At 36.0% G+C, this 17,885-nt stretch overlaps 1 protein-coding gene across 1 annotated transcript in view; it reads right to left on the bottom strand.

Annotated features, from left to right (window-relative positions):
• The window catches only part of EPHA6 (EPH receptor A6), a 1,178,244-nt gene that overhangs the window by 896,088 nt on the left and 264,271 nt on the right, over positions 1–17,885 (bottom strand). Inside the window, exon 3 of the mRNA XM_020977959.2 lies at positions 5,612–6,275. Coding sequence (XP_020833618.1) covers positions 5,612–6,275 — 664 coding nt within the window. The remainder of the gene's footprint in view (positions 1–5,611; positions 6,276–17,885) is intronic.

The following is a 17,885-nucleotide window of genomic DNA, read 5'->3' as shown; positions in this document are numbered from 1 at the left end:
TATATCTTAGCATATTTAAATTAATGCTTCTCAAAATTTCTAAGAATACAGTTAAGTTTCCTGAGCACACCTTCCTCAACTAATTTGTCACATCACCACTTTACACACAAAATAAATGTGAAATCTTTGGATTATGACTATATAGTATGAGTCATTATTGATTATGCTTTGCCATCTAGAATCTGCATTTCTAGGTAAAGGGTATCATAATATGAGAGGAGTTGTAGACAATTTTGCTTCTGTCATTACCAAAGCCCTTCTGTGGAAACAGCGGTTATATATAATACAAGAACCCTATCAAGCTGGGTCATTCGGCTCTCCAGCCAAAGTGGTGAAAGGAAAAAATATCAGGGACTGTCTTAGTGTCTATCTGTTCAGTATAAGGGGATGGATCAATATGTTAAATTGCTTCTTCTGTTGTTGCTAGCCAACTGCATGGCTTTGGGTAAGTTACTGAATGTCTGTTGGTATTATTATCCTCATTCATAAGATAATAAGAGTTAATGATAAGAGCTAACATTTTATATATGTCAGGCACTGTACTAAGTGCTTTACAATTATTATCTCATTTAATCCTCAGATCAATTCAGGGAAGTAGGTGCTATATAATTCTCATTTTAAAATGATGAAACTGAGGCAAACAGAGGTTAAGTGACTTTGCCCAGGATTAAGTGTCTGAAGCTGTATTTGAACTAAGATCTTGACTCCAGACCCTGTGCTCTAGCTATTGCAATTGCTTATAGTAATTATGGTAATTAATTCAGGGTGGTTAAGAGAATGAGATGTGGAATTTTAGAAGAGGAAGGGACTTTAGAGATGATCTTTTCTTTACAGGTGAAAAAGCTGAAATCTAGTGAATTGACCAGTAGACAGAGTGCAGTGCACAGAGTGTTGCACCATAGTCAGGAGACCTAAGCTCAAACCTGACCTCAAATTCTTCTGAACTTATGAGCTGTGTGACCTTATGCCTGTCACTTAACCCCATTTTCCTCATCTTTCCTCATCTGCAAAAGGAGCTGGAGAAAGAAATGACAAACCACTCCAGCATTTTTACCAAGAAAATTCCAAATCAGTAACAGACTCAGACATGACTGAAAAAAATGGCTGAGAAAAAGGGAATTGACCCAGGTTTTCTACTATGGTATGAAGACATGATCTCTATATTCCCTTTAGAACTACAACTTTATGATTCTATTTTTCTTTTATAACTCTTTTCCTTTGTCTTCAGAATCATTATACATCCCTTGACTTCCTGATACTCCTTTAATCATTCATTTTCTGTTAGTGCTATCCTATATCTGGTTCCATTTTGCCTTCCCATAGTCTTTAATTTTTGCATTTCTACAAGGTTCTGTCCTTGATATTATTGTCTATTACAGTCTCTCCCTTAGTGATTTCATTCACTCCATGTCTTCAAATGCTATCTCTATGCAGATAAATCCCAAAGCTGTATCTTAAACTCTCTGACCTTACTCCTAAGCTTCAGATCAAAATCTCAAACTATTTACAAGCCATCTTTACATAGATTTCTTTTTGGTACCTCGAGGTCAGCATTCCCAAGTCCAAAACCATTATATTTCCAACTCAGCCTTTTCCTTCCAAATCAAACTTGCTTTCCCTTCTGACCTCCCTATTTCTATTAAGAGAAACATAGTATACTCTTTCAGCTATGTTTGAAAAGTTAGTATAATATTTCCCAGATAAAATCAGTTTTTTAATTCTATTTTTTTTCTACTTTTGTAAACTTTTGTTACCTTTCTTCACTCATCCTCTTCTCTCTATACCCACTGCCATCCTCATTACTACTGGACCAGTCTGTTGTAATAATATACTAATTGTTCTTCCTGTCCCCACTCTTTCCTCTTTAAAGCGTTCTTTACCAAGCTCCCAGATTAGTCTTTTTAATGTGCAGATTTGATTTTGTCATCCAGTTCAAAATCCTGCAGTGGTTCCCCATCACTCATAAATAATGATTAAACTGATATTTAAGGTCCTTCACAATCTTGCACCATCCTCCTTTTCCAGGATTATTTCACACTACTTCCTTTCATGTATTCTGTGCTCTAGCCAAGCTAATTCTCTCCCTTTAACTTTACTTACATTCTTTCCCATGCGAGAAATGTTCTGCACCCTGTTCACCATATCCTGCCTTTTGAAATTCTACCCATCATTAAAGGCTAATTCCAAACCACATCTCCTTTCTGAAATATTCTCTTATCTCCCTAGTACAAATCAGGCATAGTTCTCTTCCACCTCTGATCTCATATAGTCCTTTATATTGACAACATGATAATTTTATTATAATTACACGAATGTCATTTCCCCTCATAAGATCATGGTGACAGAATTCTTATCTCATTTAACTTTTTTTAACAAAGAAAAAAGTGTTCTGCCCAGAGCAGGTATGTATGAAGATAAAACTCTCCTTCTGAAGGAAGGTGGTGGGAAGCTCATCTCTCTGTTCCTAATTGTGATAGATGAAGTCTTACATGTGACCTCTTCCCTTTCATTCCTTTGGTATGTCTATAGTGAAGGCAGGAAGTGATGTAATGTTTATATAGGACTTACCATGTGCCAAGCATTGTGTTTAGCACTTTACAAATATTGTTCATTTGGTTCTTAAAACAACTCTGTAAGACAGGGATGATATTATCCCAATTTTACAGATGAGGAGACTAAAGGAAGCAGAAGATAAGTGACTTGCCTAGTATCACACAATTAGTAAATGTCTGAGGCTTTATTTAAACTTAGTTCTTCCTACTATAATGAAGCCTAAATAGAAAGAATAGTAACAATACTATGTCAATGGCACCTCTCATTCCTTGAATATTTGTAGTTCTCAGCAACCCCCTTCAATCAATAGTTCTTTCCCAATCCAAATAATTTATTTTTAGTGAAGCTCTCCCTGTTGTTTCCAGGAACCAATATGTTACCATTAAACTTTTTTTTGAAATTTGAAGCCAATTGGAATGATGGTTATATTACAATCTTAAACATGCCTGAAGGCAACTCTGGTGACTTTGTTATTCACTTGAAGCTGAAGAATAACTTTTTTCATAATTTATCTGTTTCAATTGTTCTGATTAGTATCTTAATAATAGCTTGTTGAACCATTCCATAGTGTGAATACCAAGAAAGATAGACAAGTAGGATGTCAGCAATAGTCAGATCCCTTCAGCTTAAAAATCCCCTAATGAATTGTTTCATCATTTCTTCTTTTTTTCTATTGTATTAATGGTCAGCATTATGTTTTATGTGAAGATGTGAACAAGTAATGATTATAATAGAGAAGTAGAAAATTAAATATTAGAAAGAGATGGTCAGAGAAAATAAAAGTGATTATAATTAAATAGAAAGAGATTGTTTTGAAAAATTAAGCCTTGTAATGGATAGAACTATCTAGATCTATCTATCTAAATGTTCTTTTTAAAAATAATTGAATCCCTAGTATCTGACTAGCGTCTAATACCTGGGTCTAATACTGTTATGCAAGGGCAGCTAAATGATACAGTAAATAGAGTGCTGGGCCTAGAGTCAGGAAGACTCTTTCCCCTGATTTAAAATCTGGCTTGTAGATGTGTGACCATGGCAATACACTTAACCCTGTTTACCTCATCTTTCCTCATTTGCAAATGAGCTGGAGAAATAAATGGCAAACCACTCCAATATCTTTGCCCAGAAAACCCTAAATGGAGTCATGAAGAGTTGGACACAACTGAACATGACTGAACAGAACAAAAAATATTTCTGGTATTTTAAAAGTGTTGGTTGAATTGAATAAAATTGTTAAAAAATAAATTAGCACAAGAACTGAAAGAAGATTGAACTTACTACTTCAATTAAACAATCAATGAACTTGTATTATGTTGGCATATTGGCAAAGCACTATTATGCATCGAGAAAATAAAACCAAACAAAAACAAAACAAAATAAAACAAAAACACACGCATTTCTTAAGGACCTATTATGGTGCAGGCTCTATGCTAAACATTTTGCAAATATCATCTCATTTGATCCTCACAACAATCTTGGGAGTTAAGTGCTATTATTATGCCCATTTCATAGTTGAGGAAACTGAAGCAGATTTAGGTTAAATGATTTGCTCAGGTTCATATAGCTGGTAAGTGTCAGAGGCTGGGTATGAACTCATATCTTTTTGACTCCGGGCCCACTCTATTCACTGCAACATCAAGCTCCCCTGGAATATAGATAAAAAAGGAAGACAGTGTGTACCATGAAGGAGCTTACATTCTAGCAGGGGAGTAATGAATAGGAAGTTTTAGTAGTACATCATCCAAAGCCCTTCTTGAATCTGCTGTGAATTAGCTTTAGTACTAATAATAAACTGAATCCTAATGAAAGAAGACAGCCTACACACTAATTAGTGTGCTCTTTGTAGCAATGTAGTTCATACATTTTCTTTAGTGCCGCAATAATTACAGTAAGATATTTGACAAACAAGATTGAAATTTTAGAAATGAATACATTTTGAAACAAAGCAAATGAGGAAAATATGAGTTCTTTGTATTTTTTTGTGTTTCAAAATAGGCATGTCATATAGGAACACTATATATTATATAATTAAATTATAATTAAATGATACCTTCACTCTTCTATTCACTGCTAAGAAAATATAATTAAACAGAGTAAGAAAGCAAAATGCAAATATTTTACAACTGTTGAGAAAGAAGTCCTTTTAATACTTTTTATATTGACTGCTGTACTATTTTATAATTAATCCTCAAAACAAAAATAAATACACAAATAACAATATTCAAGAGATCTACAAAAAAGTTACTATGTATTCTATTGAAATTTTAATAAAATTGGGTATTATTAGATCCCAAAATGAAAATAAAAATGTTCCTACTTGGAAATTACCTGTACAATCACCTTATAACTGAATGTATGAAGAAAAATATTAAGCTCCATAAACAAACTGGGAAAATCTGACCGTTTCCTGATAATTAGTTGATATGCACATCACTGCCATCAAAATCAGAAGGATTTTTTTTTCCAAAATTTCATCAAAAGTGGTAGTAGCAAAAATAAAAATTGGACACTACACAGGTCAATATTCAACCATCAATTTTACAAGACCAAAAATAAATACTAAATTAAGTTAAAAAAAGAACTTAATCTGCATTTAATTTTACATACTTAATTTTAATATATATAATTTAATTGAATGTACTGAAATTTACTTCCTAATAATTGAAATACCATTAGATGCTATTTGTAACCATTCATACCATCTGAGAATTTCTTTCATAAGTTTCCAGTTGCAATCTTCTCATAACATTACTTAAAAAAGGACCAGATACTACTGAAATATTCATATTGTCAATATATAATTTTACAAATTGACCCAGAGAAAAATTTTGTATTTTATAAAATGTACACCTAACTTCCATACTTTTTAGGGAAGTTGGGGGGGCAGTAGAGAAAGATAGCTGTTTCACATCAACTAGAATTTGTGAGTTCCTTATAAAACTCATGCTATTAAGAATGCTAATCTAACATTAATTCTTTGCCAAATAAGTGCACCGCATATCTGACCTGCAAATGCATCATGTATTAAATGCAATGTAAATTGATATTCCTTCCTTACCATGGCAGGAACCATCTATTTCCTCATATCCTACACTGCAGATACAATGTCCCAGAGGAACTAGCCAATCTCCATCAGTTCCACAATATAACTTTGGAGTATCCCGCTCTTCAGCACTCTTAACACAGGAACCCCGAACTTCCACCAAAGAGGAAGAATCAACCCTTGGAATAGTATCAGGAAACATAGCCAGGTTACGGACAGTGAAAGGGCACTTTTTGTAGAAAACATGGACAGAAACCAGAGCAATGCATGCTCCAATGTCCTGAAAAGCAAGAAAAAATCCTTTCCTGTTTATTGGTCCCACCTCACGAACTTCAGTGTTGAGCTTAAGGATGCGGTCACCCAAATCCATCTGGGTAAAACTCTCATCAGCAGCAATAGTATCAATTTTAGTATATTGGCTTGGCCTGAATTTAACTCCATGGGACTCATCAGATTCCATGTAGAAGAGATTAAAAGTTTCTTTACAAGTTCCCAAAACCCCGGGAATACTGTTGCAATCTCTCAGAGTAAACTTCATTTCCACATAGATTTTCTGGGCTGCATCTCGGGAAATCCAGTTTGTACGAAGCCAGTTGTTTTGGTTTGGTTCCATTACATTGCATACCTGGTAAGTGTGAATGGGTCGATTATGTTCATCCATTTCAGTGATGGCATCCCACTGTATAAAAATAATAAAAAAGATTATCAAGTTAAACCAATACAAATGACTTTTAAAAGGTTCAATTGCATGATTTAAAATCTGCCAAAACATCAAAATGAAGTAATGTGTGATGTTTCTCAAAGAAACAAAGTCTAGAATTTATTGCAATATGTTCATTTCAGAGGTTGTATCTATTTGATAAAATTAAATGAAGCACAGCAAATTCAGTCTTGTTACTTCCACATCATTAATGCCCAATTCTGATTAGCATACATGTAGAACCAAATGTACTATAAAACCTGAAGTTATAAGGGATGGCAGATATAAGCCAGAGTTTATAGAATAGAAAGTGTTATCATTCTTAGTATCCTCTTAAACAACTACAGCAATACTGTTCACATACTAAACAGTCAATAAATATTAGTTGTAAAAAGATTGGGAGGCAAGAAGCATTTATTGAGCATCCACTACATACCAGGTATGGTGGTAAGTGCTTTACAAATATAATCCCATTTTATCCTTGCAATGATTTTGGGATGTAAGTACTATCATGACCCACCATTTTACAGCTGAGGAAAATAAGGCAGACAGATGTTAAGTGACTTGCCTAGATTTACATATGTATTAAATGTCTGAGGTCTTATTTGGATTTAGGTTACTACCAACTTAGAGGTCCAGTATCTATCTACCTATCTGCCTAGTTGAATAATAATTGTTTTTATTTGTTGTTGTATCAATTTTCTTAACAATTAGAACTCTCCAAAAATAGAATTAGTTGTCTTAGCATGATATTACTCCTCTTTAACCTTAACAAAGGCTGGGTGGGTATTTGGGTACATTTTAGAGACTATGAGAATTAATTGGTAATATTTAAGCCCCTCAAAGGCAGGGGTGGTTTTTGGATTTATCTATATATCATTGTTACTTAAATAGTTTTAGTTTTTTCAACTAACATGGAGGTAGTAATACCACTTACCTTTCAGAGTTCTCATGAGGATCAAATGAAATTCTTGTAAAGTGTTTAACACAGTACCTAGCACATATGAGATGCTTGTTTCCTTCTTGGCTTTCTATGTTTTCTTTTCCCTAAATCCCCCCCTAATATTGCTGGACCTGGGGTCAGGAAGACCCAAGTTCAAAAACAGCCTTGGATACTTACTAGTTGTGTGACCCTGGGCAAGTCAACAATGAGATGGAGAATGAAATGGCAAACCACTCCAGTATCTCTTACAAGAAAATAGCAAAAAGGGGTCACAAAGAGTCAGACATGGTAGAAATGACTAAAAAACAAAAATGGATTAAATAAATTTTTGTGGGATAAACTAGCATCTTAGACAGTATGTACAGTGATACTTTCATGGGAAGATGCATTTTACATGGGGAAATGCATTTAAGTACCTATGGATATAAAGACAAAAATGAAACATCACCCTTTTTAAGGAGCATACATTCTTTTAGAGAAGGCATAGCTTCTTTTGTTTTTGTTGTTTTATTTTTTTTTTGTTTTTAGGCAATTGGGGTTAAGTGACTTGCCCAGGGTCACACAGCTAGTAAGTCAAGTGTTTGGTCTGAGGCCAGATTGAAACTCAGGTTCTCTTGACTTTAGGGCCGGTAATGTACCCACAGCACCACCGAGCTGCCCCTAAAGAAGGTATGATTTCTGAGAGGATCTCTGAGGGAGATCCAGAATAGCTTTTATAAGAGGTAGCACTTAAAAAGAGCTTTGAAAAAAAATTTGAGATACATAGGAAGCAAGGTGACACAGTGGATAGAGTTCCAGGCCAGGATTCAGGAAGACTTGAGTTCAAATCTGGTCTCAGATACATGTTAGCTGGATGACATTGGGTAATCCACTTGACTTGTTTGTCTGAGTTGCCTCATTTGTAAAATGGAGATAATATCATCTACCTCCCAAGGTTGTTATGAGGATCAAATGAGATATTTGTAAAGCACTTAGCACATACCTTACATATTATAGGCACTAAATAAATGCTAGCTATTATTACAATTAAATAAGGAAGGAATGAATTCCAGGCAGAGGAGATAGCTTGTTCAAAGAGAATGAAGATGGAATGCCATACATAAGAAACAACAAGAAAATGGTTCTTTCTTTTAATATATGGGGTAGTCAAAAGCCAGTCTTGGAAGCATTTTCTAGGCTGAATTTACAAGGTCATTTGAGCAACAAGAAGCCATTTTCTTTTTCAAACTACATTAAAATAAAAAAAACCCTAGAACCAAAGAATCGAACAGTTAAAAATGAGTATATGATAAAAATCCTCATCCCATATTACAGAAAGCAAGGTATAGTAAGACTAACACACAACATACACATAAAAGTAATGTCTATATGGCTAAATAAGAATATAAAACATTGTTCTGATTTGAGTAGCCATGAGAATTACTAAAATATTACAAGTTAAAACAACATATATTATTATAGGCACTCTGCCCTTTCAATTCTCTCTCTTTTGGAGGGGGGTGGGTATCATTATAATGTCAATATAATGAAAATCCTAAGTGTTGTCATCTGTCTAAATTAAAAAACAATATACTGAAATTCTTTTATCATATGGCATATCAATAAAAGGACATTTCAATATGATGTCTCACAAAGCTAAAAACCTAAAACTTAGCAGTGCCTTATCCTTAGTTATCAGTGTATCATAGAAAATTTGCCCAATGAATAAACAAATAAATCGTATTTTTATAGTGCTTTAAGGTTTCCAAGATACTTTCCTCACTTTGGGAAGGAGGTAATGTAGGTGTCAAATTTATTTACATTTTACATTGAGGGAAACTGAGGCTTATAGAGATCAATGGTCACATGAAGTAAGAGAGGTTACTAACTCATATTCACAAAACTAGTTTCAGAACCAAGATTTAAATCTAAGACACTTGATTCAATTATCTTTTCAGTATATTTAGTGTTATTTGTATATATTGCTCCCTGTACTATCAACAAACAAATATTTATTGAAGAATTACTATGTGCACAACATTGTGTGGGGTAATACAACAAGCTTTTAATTCTAAGTCATGGTATTTGACCACAATATACAGTTATTATATAGCTGAGGAGAGGCTCACAGATACTCATACTATATACATAGATAAAAAGATAATTAACAAAAGAAGGTACTATATGTTACAAGCCTCAAAAATGGTATAGCTAATAAGTGAAAAAGGCCTTCACAGGTAGGATACATCATTTGCCCTGGGCTGGTTATGTCAAGGAAAACTTCAAGATGGAAGGCTACTTTAGAAATTTCAAAGTTTATCAAAAGAGCAACAGTCAATTTGCTCATTGTTTCTCTTGTGAAGTGTAATAATGGATTCCCAATTTGGATGGATTCCCATCTTCACTTCATTATACATGTCAATCTGAATCCTAAATTCACTAAGAATGAATTTTATTTTATCCTTGAGTGAACTGACATTTAAAAAAGCTTACTTAAGATGTTAAAATAATAAAGAATCACATTAATGGAAAATTATATTCTGATGACTTAATTCTAAAGCAACATCTGGTATCTAGGGCCAATTTGTGATTTTTTTTTTGTATTGAGAGAAATTATTATGGTCAATATATGTTATAATAAATACTAATAAATATTGTAACTGATTATTTGGGGAGATTCAAATTTTACTTTTAAATTTTTATTTTATTCTCATTTCAAGATTTCAGTATCTGAAGATTGAGCTAACCTTCTCCTCTATCCAGACCCCACCCAGATGGGGCAACCATTGTGTTCATTTTTTTTCTTTTTAGGCAATTGGGGTTAAGTGACTTGCCCAGGGTCATACAGCTAGCAAATGTCAAGTGTTTGGTCTGAGGCTGGATTTTAACTCAGTTCCTCTTGACTTCAGGGACAGTGCTCTATCCACCGTACCACCTAGCTGCCCCAGCCACTGTGTTCTGATCAGGTTTAGGTGGGGACAAATTCTTTGAATAGATTGCCCACATCTGGGATACAGCACCTCAGTGTAATGTTCATTCTCTCATTAATTGTTAACTAATCATACTTGATTGCTCCCCTTGGGGAATACTCTTCTTCAAAATGGGCAATATAAGTCATGAGCCCACCACTATAATTGTCGTTACTCTCAGAGATGCCAAATGGCCATCTTTTTACTGAAATGCTGGCATTATTAATAAAAAGACAGAATTACACAGAAATTATATCTCTTAAACCTTTTAAAATGTCACACTATCATACATTAAATTATCTTTATTCATCTCCCTACAACTTTTTTTTTAACTAATGCTCCCTCTCCTATGCTTGTTCAATAAAGCAACTTGTAGCACTTGACAATTTGGATACATAATTAGGTATAGATTGCATTATTTGATGTGTAGTATCCCATGGTTTGCACCTTCCTACAGAGGTGCCTGGGCAATCTTAAGTATTGTCCAGATGGTACCGATGTTTGTGGTGGAGTAAGACACTCAGCCTTGATATCTGCCTTCTAAAATGGACCATATCCACCAATTAGTGCATCTTATCTATATGTGAATTTGAAAACCTCATTGCCCCATATCTATCTCCCTGGGAAATTATGCCTATTGGTTTTCCTATGTTCATTGTTTAAGGCTTTTTATTACATATTTTAATAAATAAGTTATCTGACCATGTGAGAAAGGACTAGACATGCTAGATTTTTGTTGTAGGGCTGGGAAAAAAAAATTTTCTTTTAGTTCTCATTCTTGAAATCCTGGTCTGCCTCTTCCAAAGTACTAAGTTCTGTGCCTAATTGTTTATCTACCTTTTACCTGTTAAACTGTACATTTACAAAAAAATCAGGAACACTTTTTATTTCCTCTGCTTTACAAAAGTTGTATGGCTTCTGAGGCTGAAAAAGTCCTTGCTGTTGGGACTATGTTCTATGCATTTAAATATTTACAGTAGTTCCTGGAAAAAAAAAGAGAATACAACAAAATATTTAAATAACTCTTAGAAAATTAAATTCATCACTTCTGCCTTCACTAGACAGTAGATTTCCAGCAATTAGAAATCATAACCAATATTATGAATTTAGAAAAAAATATCATTGATTGAAGAAAGCATATGGGATTTGTTGATTCAATATGATGTTAACATGGGGGACTGGGAGGGAGAGGTAACTCACTTTAATATAGAACTGAGATCCAAGAAGACCTTATCAGATAAGTATAGGAATTCTAATCTAACAGAGTGAAATTTAACAGGGAGAAATTGGAAGTCCTATAACAGAACCACAGGCTTCAGTGGAAAGCTGGGGGTGGGGAGTAGGGCAGGTGTCCTCCGGTGGCCAGACCTCCACATGCTTCAGTGCAGCCCCAAGAGGGCAGTCAGGCATCTTATGGCTGCCAGACCTCCAAGTGGTCAGTGCAGCCCAGGGTAAGCAGGCATACTCCAGGGGCCAGACCTCTATATGCTTCATTGCAGCATGGGGAAATGCAGAAAAATCCCACCTAGCTTCAGCACACACCAAGTACCACTACTAGGACTTCAGCTCAGCACCAGCTAAGCCACAAGACACCTATAGCCTATAGCTGCCGGCACCTGATCCCCAGCATGCAAAGCCAGTGACCAGGCCCCTGGCCCCCAGAACAAGAAGCTTGGGACACAGCCCTTTGTGCTCCAAAATGAGAGCTCAACTTTAAAAGCCAGGAAATAGGAAATTTAAAAAAAAACATAAGCAAGAAGTAAAAATGAACCTTGATGATGGAGAGTTTATATGGTGACAGGGAAGATCAAAACACAAATTCAGAAGAGGACATGATTGTCAACATGCCAACATCCAAAACCTCAAAGAAAGAATATGAATTGGCCTGAAGGCCAAAAAGCATTCATGCAAGAGCTAAAGAAGAATTTTAAAAGTCAAATAAGAGAAGTAGAATAAAAATTAGGGAAGGAATAAGGGAAGAGAGAGTCAACAGCCTGACAAAGAAAGAATAAAGATGGACTTAAGGAAACAAATATTTGAAAAGTAGAATTGGGTGGAGTCAAGATGTTAGAGTAAAAGCAATAACTTCCTTGAACTCTACGCTACACCCCACCAAATACCTGTAAAAATGGAATTAAATAAATTCTGCAGCAGCAGAACAAACAAAAAGACAGAGTGCAACAAATTTCCAGCCCAAGACAACCTGGATGGTTGATGGGAAAGGTCTGTTGCACCAGGCTGGGAAAAGGGTGCAGTTCAGCATGGGCCATACAGGCAAAGACCAGGCTTCAGAGAAACTGGAGCATGCCTCAGCAGACTGAATTACATAAAGTGGGGCTGATTTTCAGACTTTTCAACCCACAAACACCAAAGACAACTTAGAAGGTCAGTAGGAAGAAGTGTTTATGACCTGAGTGAGAGAGGAGCTTGGTACAACCCCAGTCACAAAGCAGCCTCGGGGCAGTGGCTACTTCCGGACCTCTCCACACACAGACAGAGGAGGGATTAAGTGGCTGATCAGAGGGGAATAGGAAGGATCACTTTGCTTGTACTGAGGTAGGATTCTCTTGCTTTGCCCATGCTTGTATCTGGGTCACAGCCCTGGGTGGTGCTCCTGGAATGAGGAGCACTGGCATTGTGCAGCATGTGGCAGAGGTGGAGAGGGAATCATCCTCACATTTCCAAGGCAGAAAAGAGTGCAGGTGGCCAGAGCACAGGCCAGGAAAGGGTTAAACACCTCCCCTCTGATCATACTAACTTGGAAGATGTGAAAATTTATATCTTCATAGAAGTATCTCTGAAAACAGCTGCACAACTCTCCCACACCCCCAAAGCTTGGGACAAACAGTACATTCTCCACACAGGAAGAAGACCCTCACCTTAACAAAGAATTTAAAACTCAAGTAATTGGTTGGGAAAATGAGTAAACAGCACAAAAATGTGAGACCATACAATCTTATTTTGATTACAAAGGAGATCAAAACTTACAACCAGAAGATGACAACAAAGTCAAAGCTCCTATATCCAAAACCTCCAAGAAAAATGTGACTTGGTCTCAGGCCATGGAAGAGCTCAAAAAAGATTTTAAGAACCAAGCAAGAGAAGTAGAGGAAAAACTGGGTAGAGAAATGAGAGTGAAACAAGAAAATCACGGAAAAAAAATACCCAAATCAACAGCTTGCTAAAAGAGACCCAAAAAATACTGAAGAAAATAACACCTTAAAAAAATAGACTAACCTAAATGGCAAAAGAGGTCTAAAAACCAATGGAGTAGAAGAATGCCTTCAAATGCAGAATTGGTCAGATGGAAAAGGAAGTCCAAAAACTCAGTGAACAAAATACTAATTTAAAAATTACAGTGGAGCAAATGGTGGCTAATGACTATGAAAAAGCAAGACTTTGATAGACTTGGCTCTTCTCAACAATGCAAGAATCTAAGATACCTCCAACAGACTCATGATGGTAAATGCTATCTACATCCAGAGAAAGAACTGCACAGTCTGAATTAATACAGAAGCATACTATTTGCTCTCCTTATCCTTTGTTGTTTTGTTTTATTGGTTCATTCTTGTGGTTCCTCCCATTTGTTCTAATTATTCTTTACATCATAACTAATGGGAAAATATGCTTTAAAATAAATGTAAAAAATTAAAAAAGAAACAAAAAAAGGATTATGATTTCTAGTTCTACACATATGCTACTTAATATTGATAATTGCTTAAAAACAAAGTATTATTAGAAAGAAATTATGTTAGAGGGGACAATTTTCCCCACAGGAGCAAGGCTTATGTATATCGAATGAGCAATGATTATGATAAACAGAATGACACTAAGGTTATTTTTTGTTATTGGTGGTGATGGTTCTTGCATTTTAAAAATAACTAATAAATTTTATTCCTATATTTTGTTTTATGAAATGTTTATATTCTCCCTTATGTCTTCATTTTCCTCTTCCCAAAAGCAATGACTTATAAGAATTTTTAAAAATAAAGAGAAAGAGATATTTTTAGCAAAATCAATCAATGTGTGGAAAAATATGACAACACATACAAAAATCAATAACAATAGAGCTCTTCTCAATTTTGTAGCTGAATACGGGGCACTGAGGAGGGGAATTTTTCTCTCACACATCTTTTTTGGGAGCAAGCTCATTTACAATATTTATTTCCAGTTGTTTGTAGTGGTTATTATTCCATTTACATTGTTTTAGTCATTACTTATATTATTTTTCTCATTCTGCTTGACTTTGAGTCAGCTCATCCTGTTCTTCATTTCATGTAGCAAAGTAGTATTGTACTGATACATTAGCAAAATTGGTTTATCTATCCATTCTTCCCTTTCTTTGATATGCCACCCCCAGCCAGGCAAATGCTGCCATAGACATTTAAGTGTATGTGTAGCCTTTATTATTAAGCACTGACCTTAAATATGCCTACAGATAATGTTGTTGGGTCTTGAGCTAGTGTATATTCTCACTAGTCATCTCATATGCACCTATAAATATGAGGAGACAAACCCATTGACATCACAATGGTATTTGTAACAGAGTGGTAGTATTCATTCTGATGAAAAAGAAATTCATAGAATAATCACAGGTTAAAAAGAAACATCACTTATTTGCAGATGATATGAAGCTAAATTTACAAAGGCCTAACGAGTCAATTAAATGATAATTGAAGTAATGCTTGTCTAAAACATACAAAATAAAAATAGATTCATGAAATTTTGAGAATTTCCATATGTTACCAATAAAATCTATCTACAAGACAAAGCATTTTCATTTAAAAGTATTATGGATGATTTAAAATACTTGGGAATTTGTTTTTTTTTCCTTGATACAAACACACACACACACACACACACATACATACATACATATTTACACATATATACACATACATACGTATACATATGCATATATAAGAAATATATAAGTATGACAAACTACTCTTTACATGAATAAACATAGACTTAAATAATTGGATAACATTAATTATTCATGGGCAGAATGAATAAATATAATAAAATTTCAATACTACTTAAATTAATTTTTTCACTCAGTCATACCAAACTACCAATAGATTACAATATAGACCTAGAAAAAAATTAGTGAAATTCATAAAGAAGAAAAATATAATGAATCATAAGAGAAATAATGAAAAGAAATAGAAAGAAAAATACCTAGTAATTCTGGATTTCAAACTATACATCAAAGTTGTTATTAATTCAAATAATTTCATACTTGTTCGGGATCAAAACGACTCTTTCCGCATCTGGAAGCCAACATGGCAGAGTAAAAAGGTAGTCGCTCTCACTCTAACCTTTCAAACTCTGGAAACCCAGAAAATATCACCCCAGAAAAAAAAACTCTGGAATATCTGAAATAGAAGAAAAAATGGGAGAAGCAGTGCAGCAGCCCAGCAAACAGGTCTCCCAGTGCCTTAGCAAAAATAAGGAAAGCAGCACTACAAAGGCCCCAGGTGGATAAGCACCCTGCAGCATCCATCTGATAGAAGCTGAAGAAAGCAACCTAGAGTCTTCCTAAAGGCCAACCTTGCAGATTCCAACCCAACAGGTAAGCTGTCAGAACCCTACAGTTTCCAACTGTCAACCAGAAGAGATCCTGAAGCCCAGGTAGTATAGCAGGCAAACACCAACGCCTGGACCTCTAAGTGCCTCAGTGAGGGCAGGGGGAATCTGTGTAAACCAGCTCAGAAAAACACCAGGTGTCTCAGCACCCTACAGCAAACGGTTCTCCTAGTGCATTAGGTGAAATGTGGGAGGTAGCATTGCAAGGGGCCCCAGGCAGATAAACACCCTGCAGCACCCATGTAAAAGGAGCTGAAGAAAGCTAAAGGAAAGGAAAAGCAGGCAACCTGGAATTGTCTAAAAGTCCCAGCCTTGCTGATTCCAGCCCAACACCAGGTAAGCTGTCAAAAACCTACAGCCTCCAATTGCCAACATAAGAGGTCCCAGCACACAAAGCCAGTGACCAAGACCAAGGCTCCCAACACAAGAAGCTTGGGTCAGTGCCTTCTGTTACAAAGCAGGAGAGCTCAGTCTCTTTAAAGGCCAGGGAATAAAGAAACACAATGAGTAAAAAGAAATGTATCATAGATTCATATTATGAGAAGAGTGAATATCAGGACAGAAATTCTGAAGAGGACAACATTGTCAAGGAACCCCCATCTGCAATGTCAAAAGGGCATATGAACTGGTCTGAAGCCCAAAGAACCTGCTTAGAAGAGCTCAAGAAGGATTTTAAAAGTCAAATGAGAAAGGTAGAAGAGTCCTTAAAAAATATAATTGCCAATTGGAAAAAACTGAAGAAAACAAGTCCCTAAAAAACACAATTGGGGACAGAGCCAAGATGGCAGAGTGAAAGCAATGACTTGCTTGAGGACTCCTCCAAACCCTTCCAAATACTCATAAAAAATGGCTCTAAACAAATTCTGAAGCAGCAGAACCCACAAAAAGACAGAGTGAAACATATTTCCAGCCCAAGACAACCCGGATGGTTGATCAGAAAGGTGTATTGCACCGGGCTGGGAGAGCAGTGCACCTCAGCATGTGTGCACAGTCCACAGCGAACCTGGAGCAGGCCTCAGAGGATTGAATCTCAGGCAGCTGTGGAGATTTCCACACTCCTCAATCCACAAATGCCAAAGACATCTTGTAAGGTCAGTGAGAAAATTCTGTTTCTGTCGGTGCTGAGACAGAAAAGCAGGGTTTCAGCTCCATTCCCCAAGAGTGTGGCCCTAGGGGGGGGCAGCTGCTTCTTCAGTTTCCAGCCCATAGACTGAGGAGGAATCCAGTGGCTGATCAGAGAGCGATTGCAGAGATCGTTTTGCCAGAAATCTCTTGCTTTGCCCATGTTGGGATCTGGGTCACAGTTCTGGGCAGCGGTGCCAGAGTGAGAAGGAGACCTGGTGTGGTGGAGCTTCTCACGGCTGTGAAGAGGAGCCCCTCCTCACAGTTACAGGATAGAAAGGAGTATTTGTAGTCACAGGCCAGGAAAGGAGTAAACACCTTGCCCCTTATCATACCACCTTGGAAGAGCTGAAAATTTACAGTTCCCTACAAGTATCTCTGAAAACAGCTGTACAAACCCCTGAAGCTTAGGACAGTACATTCTCCAAATTAGAAGCAGATTCATACCTTAACAAAGAGTTTAAAACTCAAGTAATTGGCCGGGATCATGAGCAAGCAGCGCAAAAAGACACAGATTATATTATCTTACTTTGGTGAAAAAGAAGATCAAAACATACAACCAGAAGACAATAAAGTCAAAGCTCCTACATCCAAAGCCTCCGAGAAAAATATGTCCCAGTCCCAGGCCTCGGAAGAGCTCAAAAAGGATCTTGACAAGCAAGTAAGGGAAGTAGAGGAAAAACTGAGAGTGATGCAAGAAAATCAGGAAAAACAAGCCAACAGCTTGCTAAAGGAGACCCAAAAATATACTTAAGAAAATAACACCTTAAAAAATAGCCTAACCCAAATGGCAAAAGAGGTCCAAAAAGCCAATGAGGAGTAAAATGCCCTAAAAGGAAAAATTGGCCAAATGGAAAAGGAAGTCCAAAAGATTACTGAAGAAAATACTTCCTTAAAAATTAGAATAGAGCAATTGGAAGACAGTGAGTTTAGGAGAAATCAAGACACTGTAAAACAAATCCAAAAGAATGGAAAATTAGAAAACCA

This window comes from Phascolarctos cinereus, unplaced genomic scaffold (assembly GCF_003287225.1).
Source record: "Phascolarctos cinereus isolate Bilbo 61053 unplaced genomic scaffold, phaCin_HiC Scaffold_725;HRSCAF=1366, whole genome shotgun sequence".
Taxonomy (NCBI): domain Eukaryota; kingdom Metazoa; phylum Chordata; class Mammalia; order Diprotodontia; family Phascolarctidae; genus Phascolarctos; species Phascolarctos cinereus.
The sequence above is the reverse complement of the archived record's forward strand: the minus strand, read 5'-3'. Positions and strand labels throughout refer to the sequence as shown.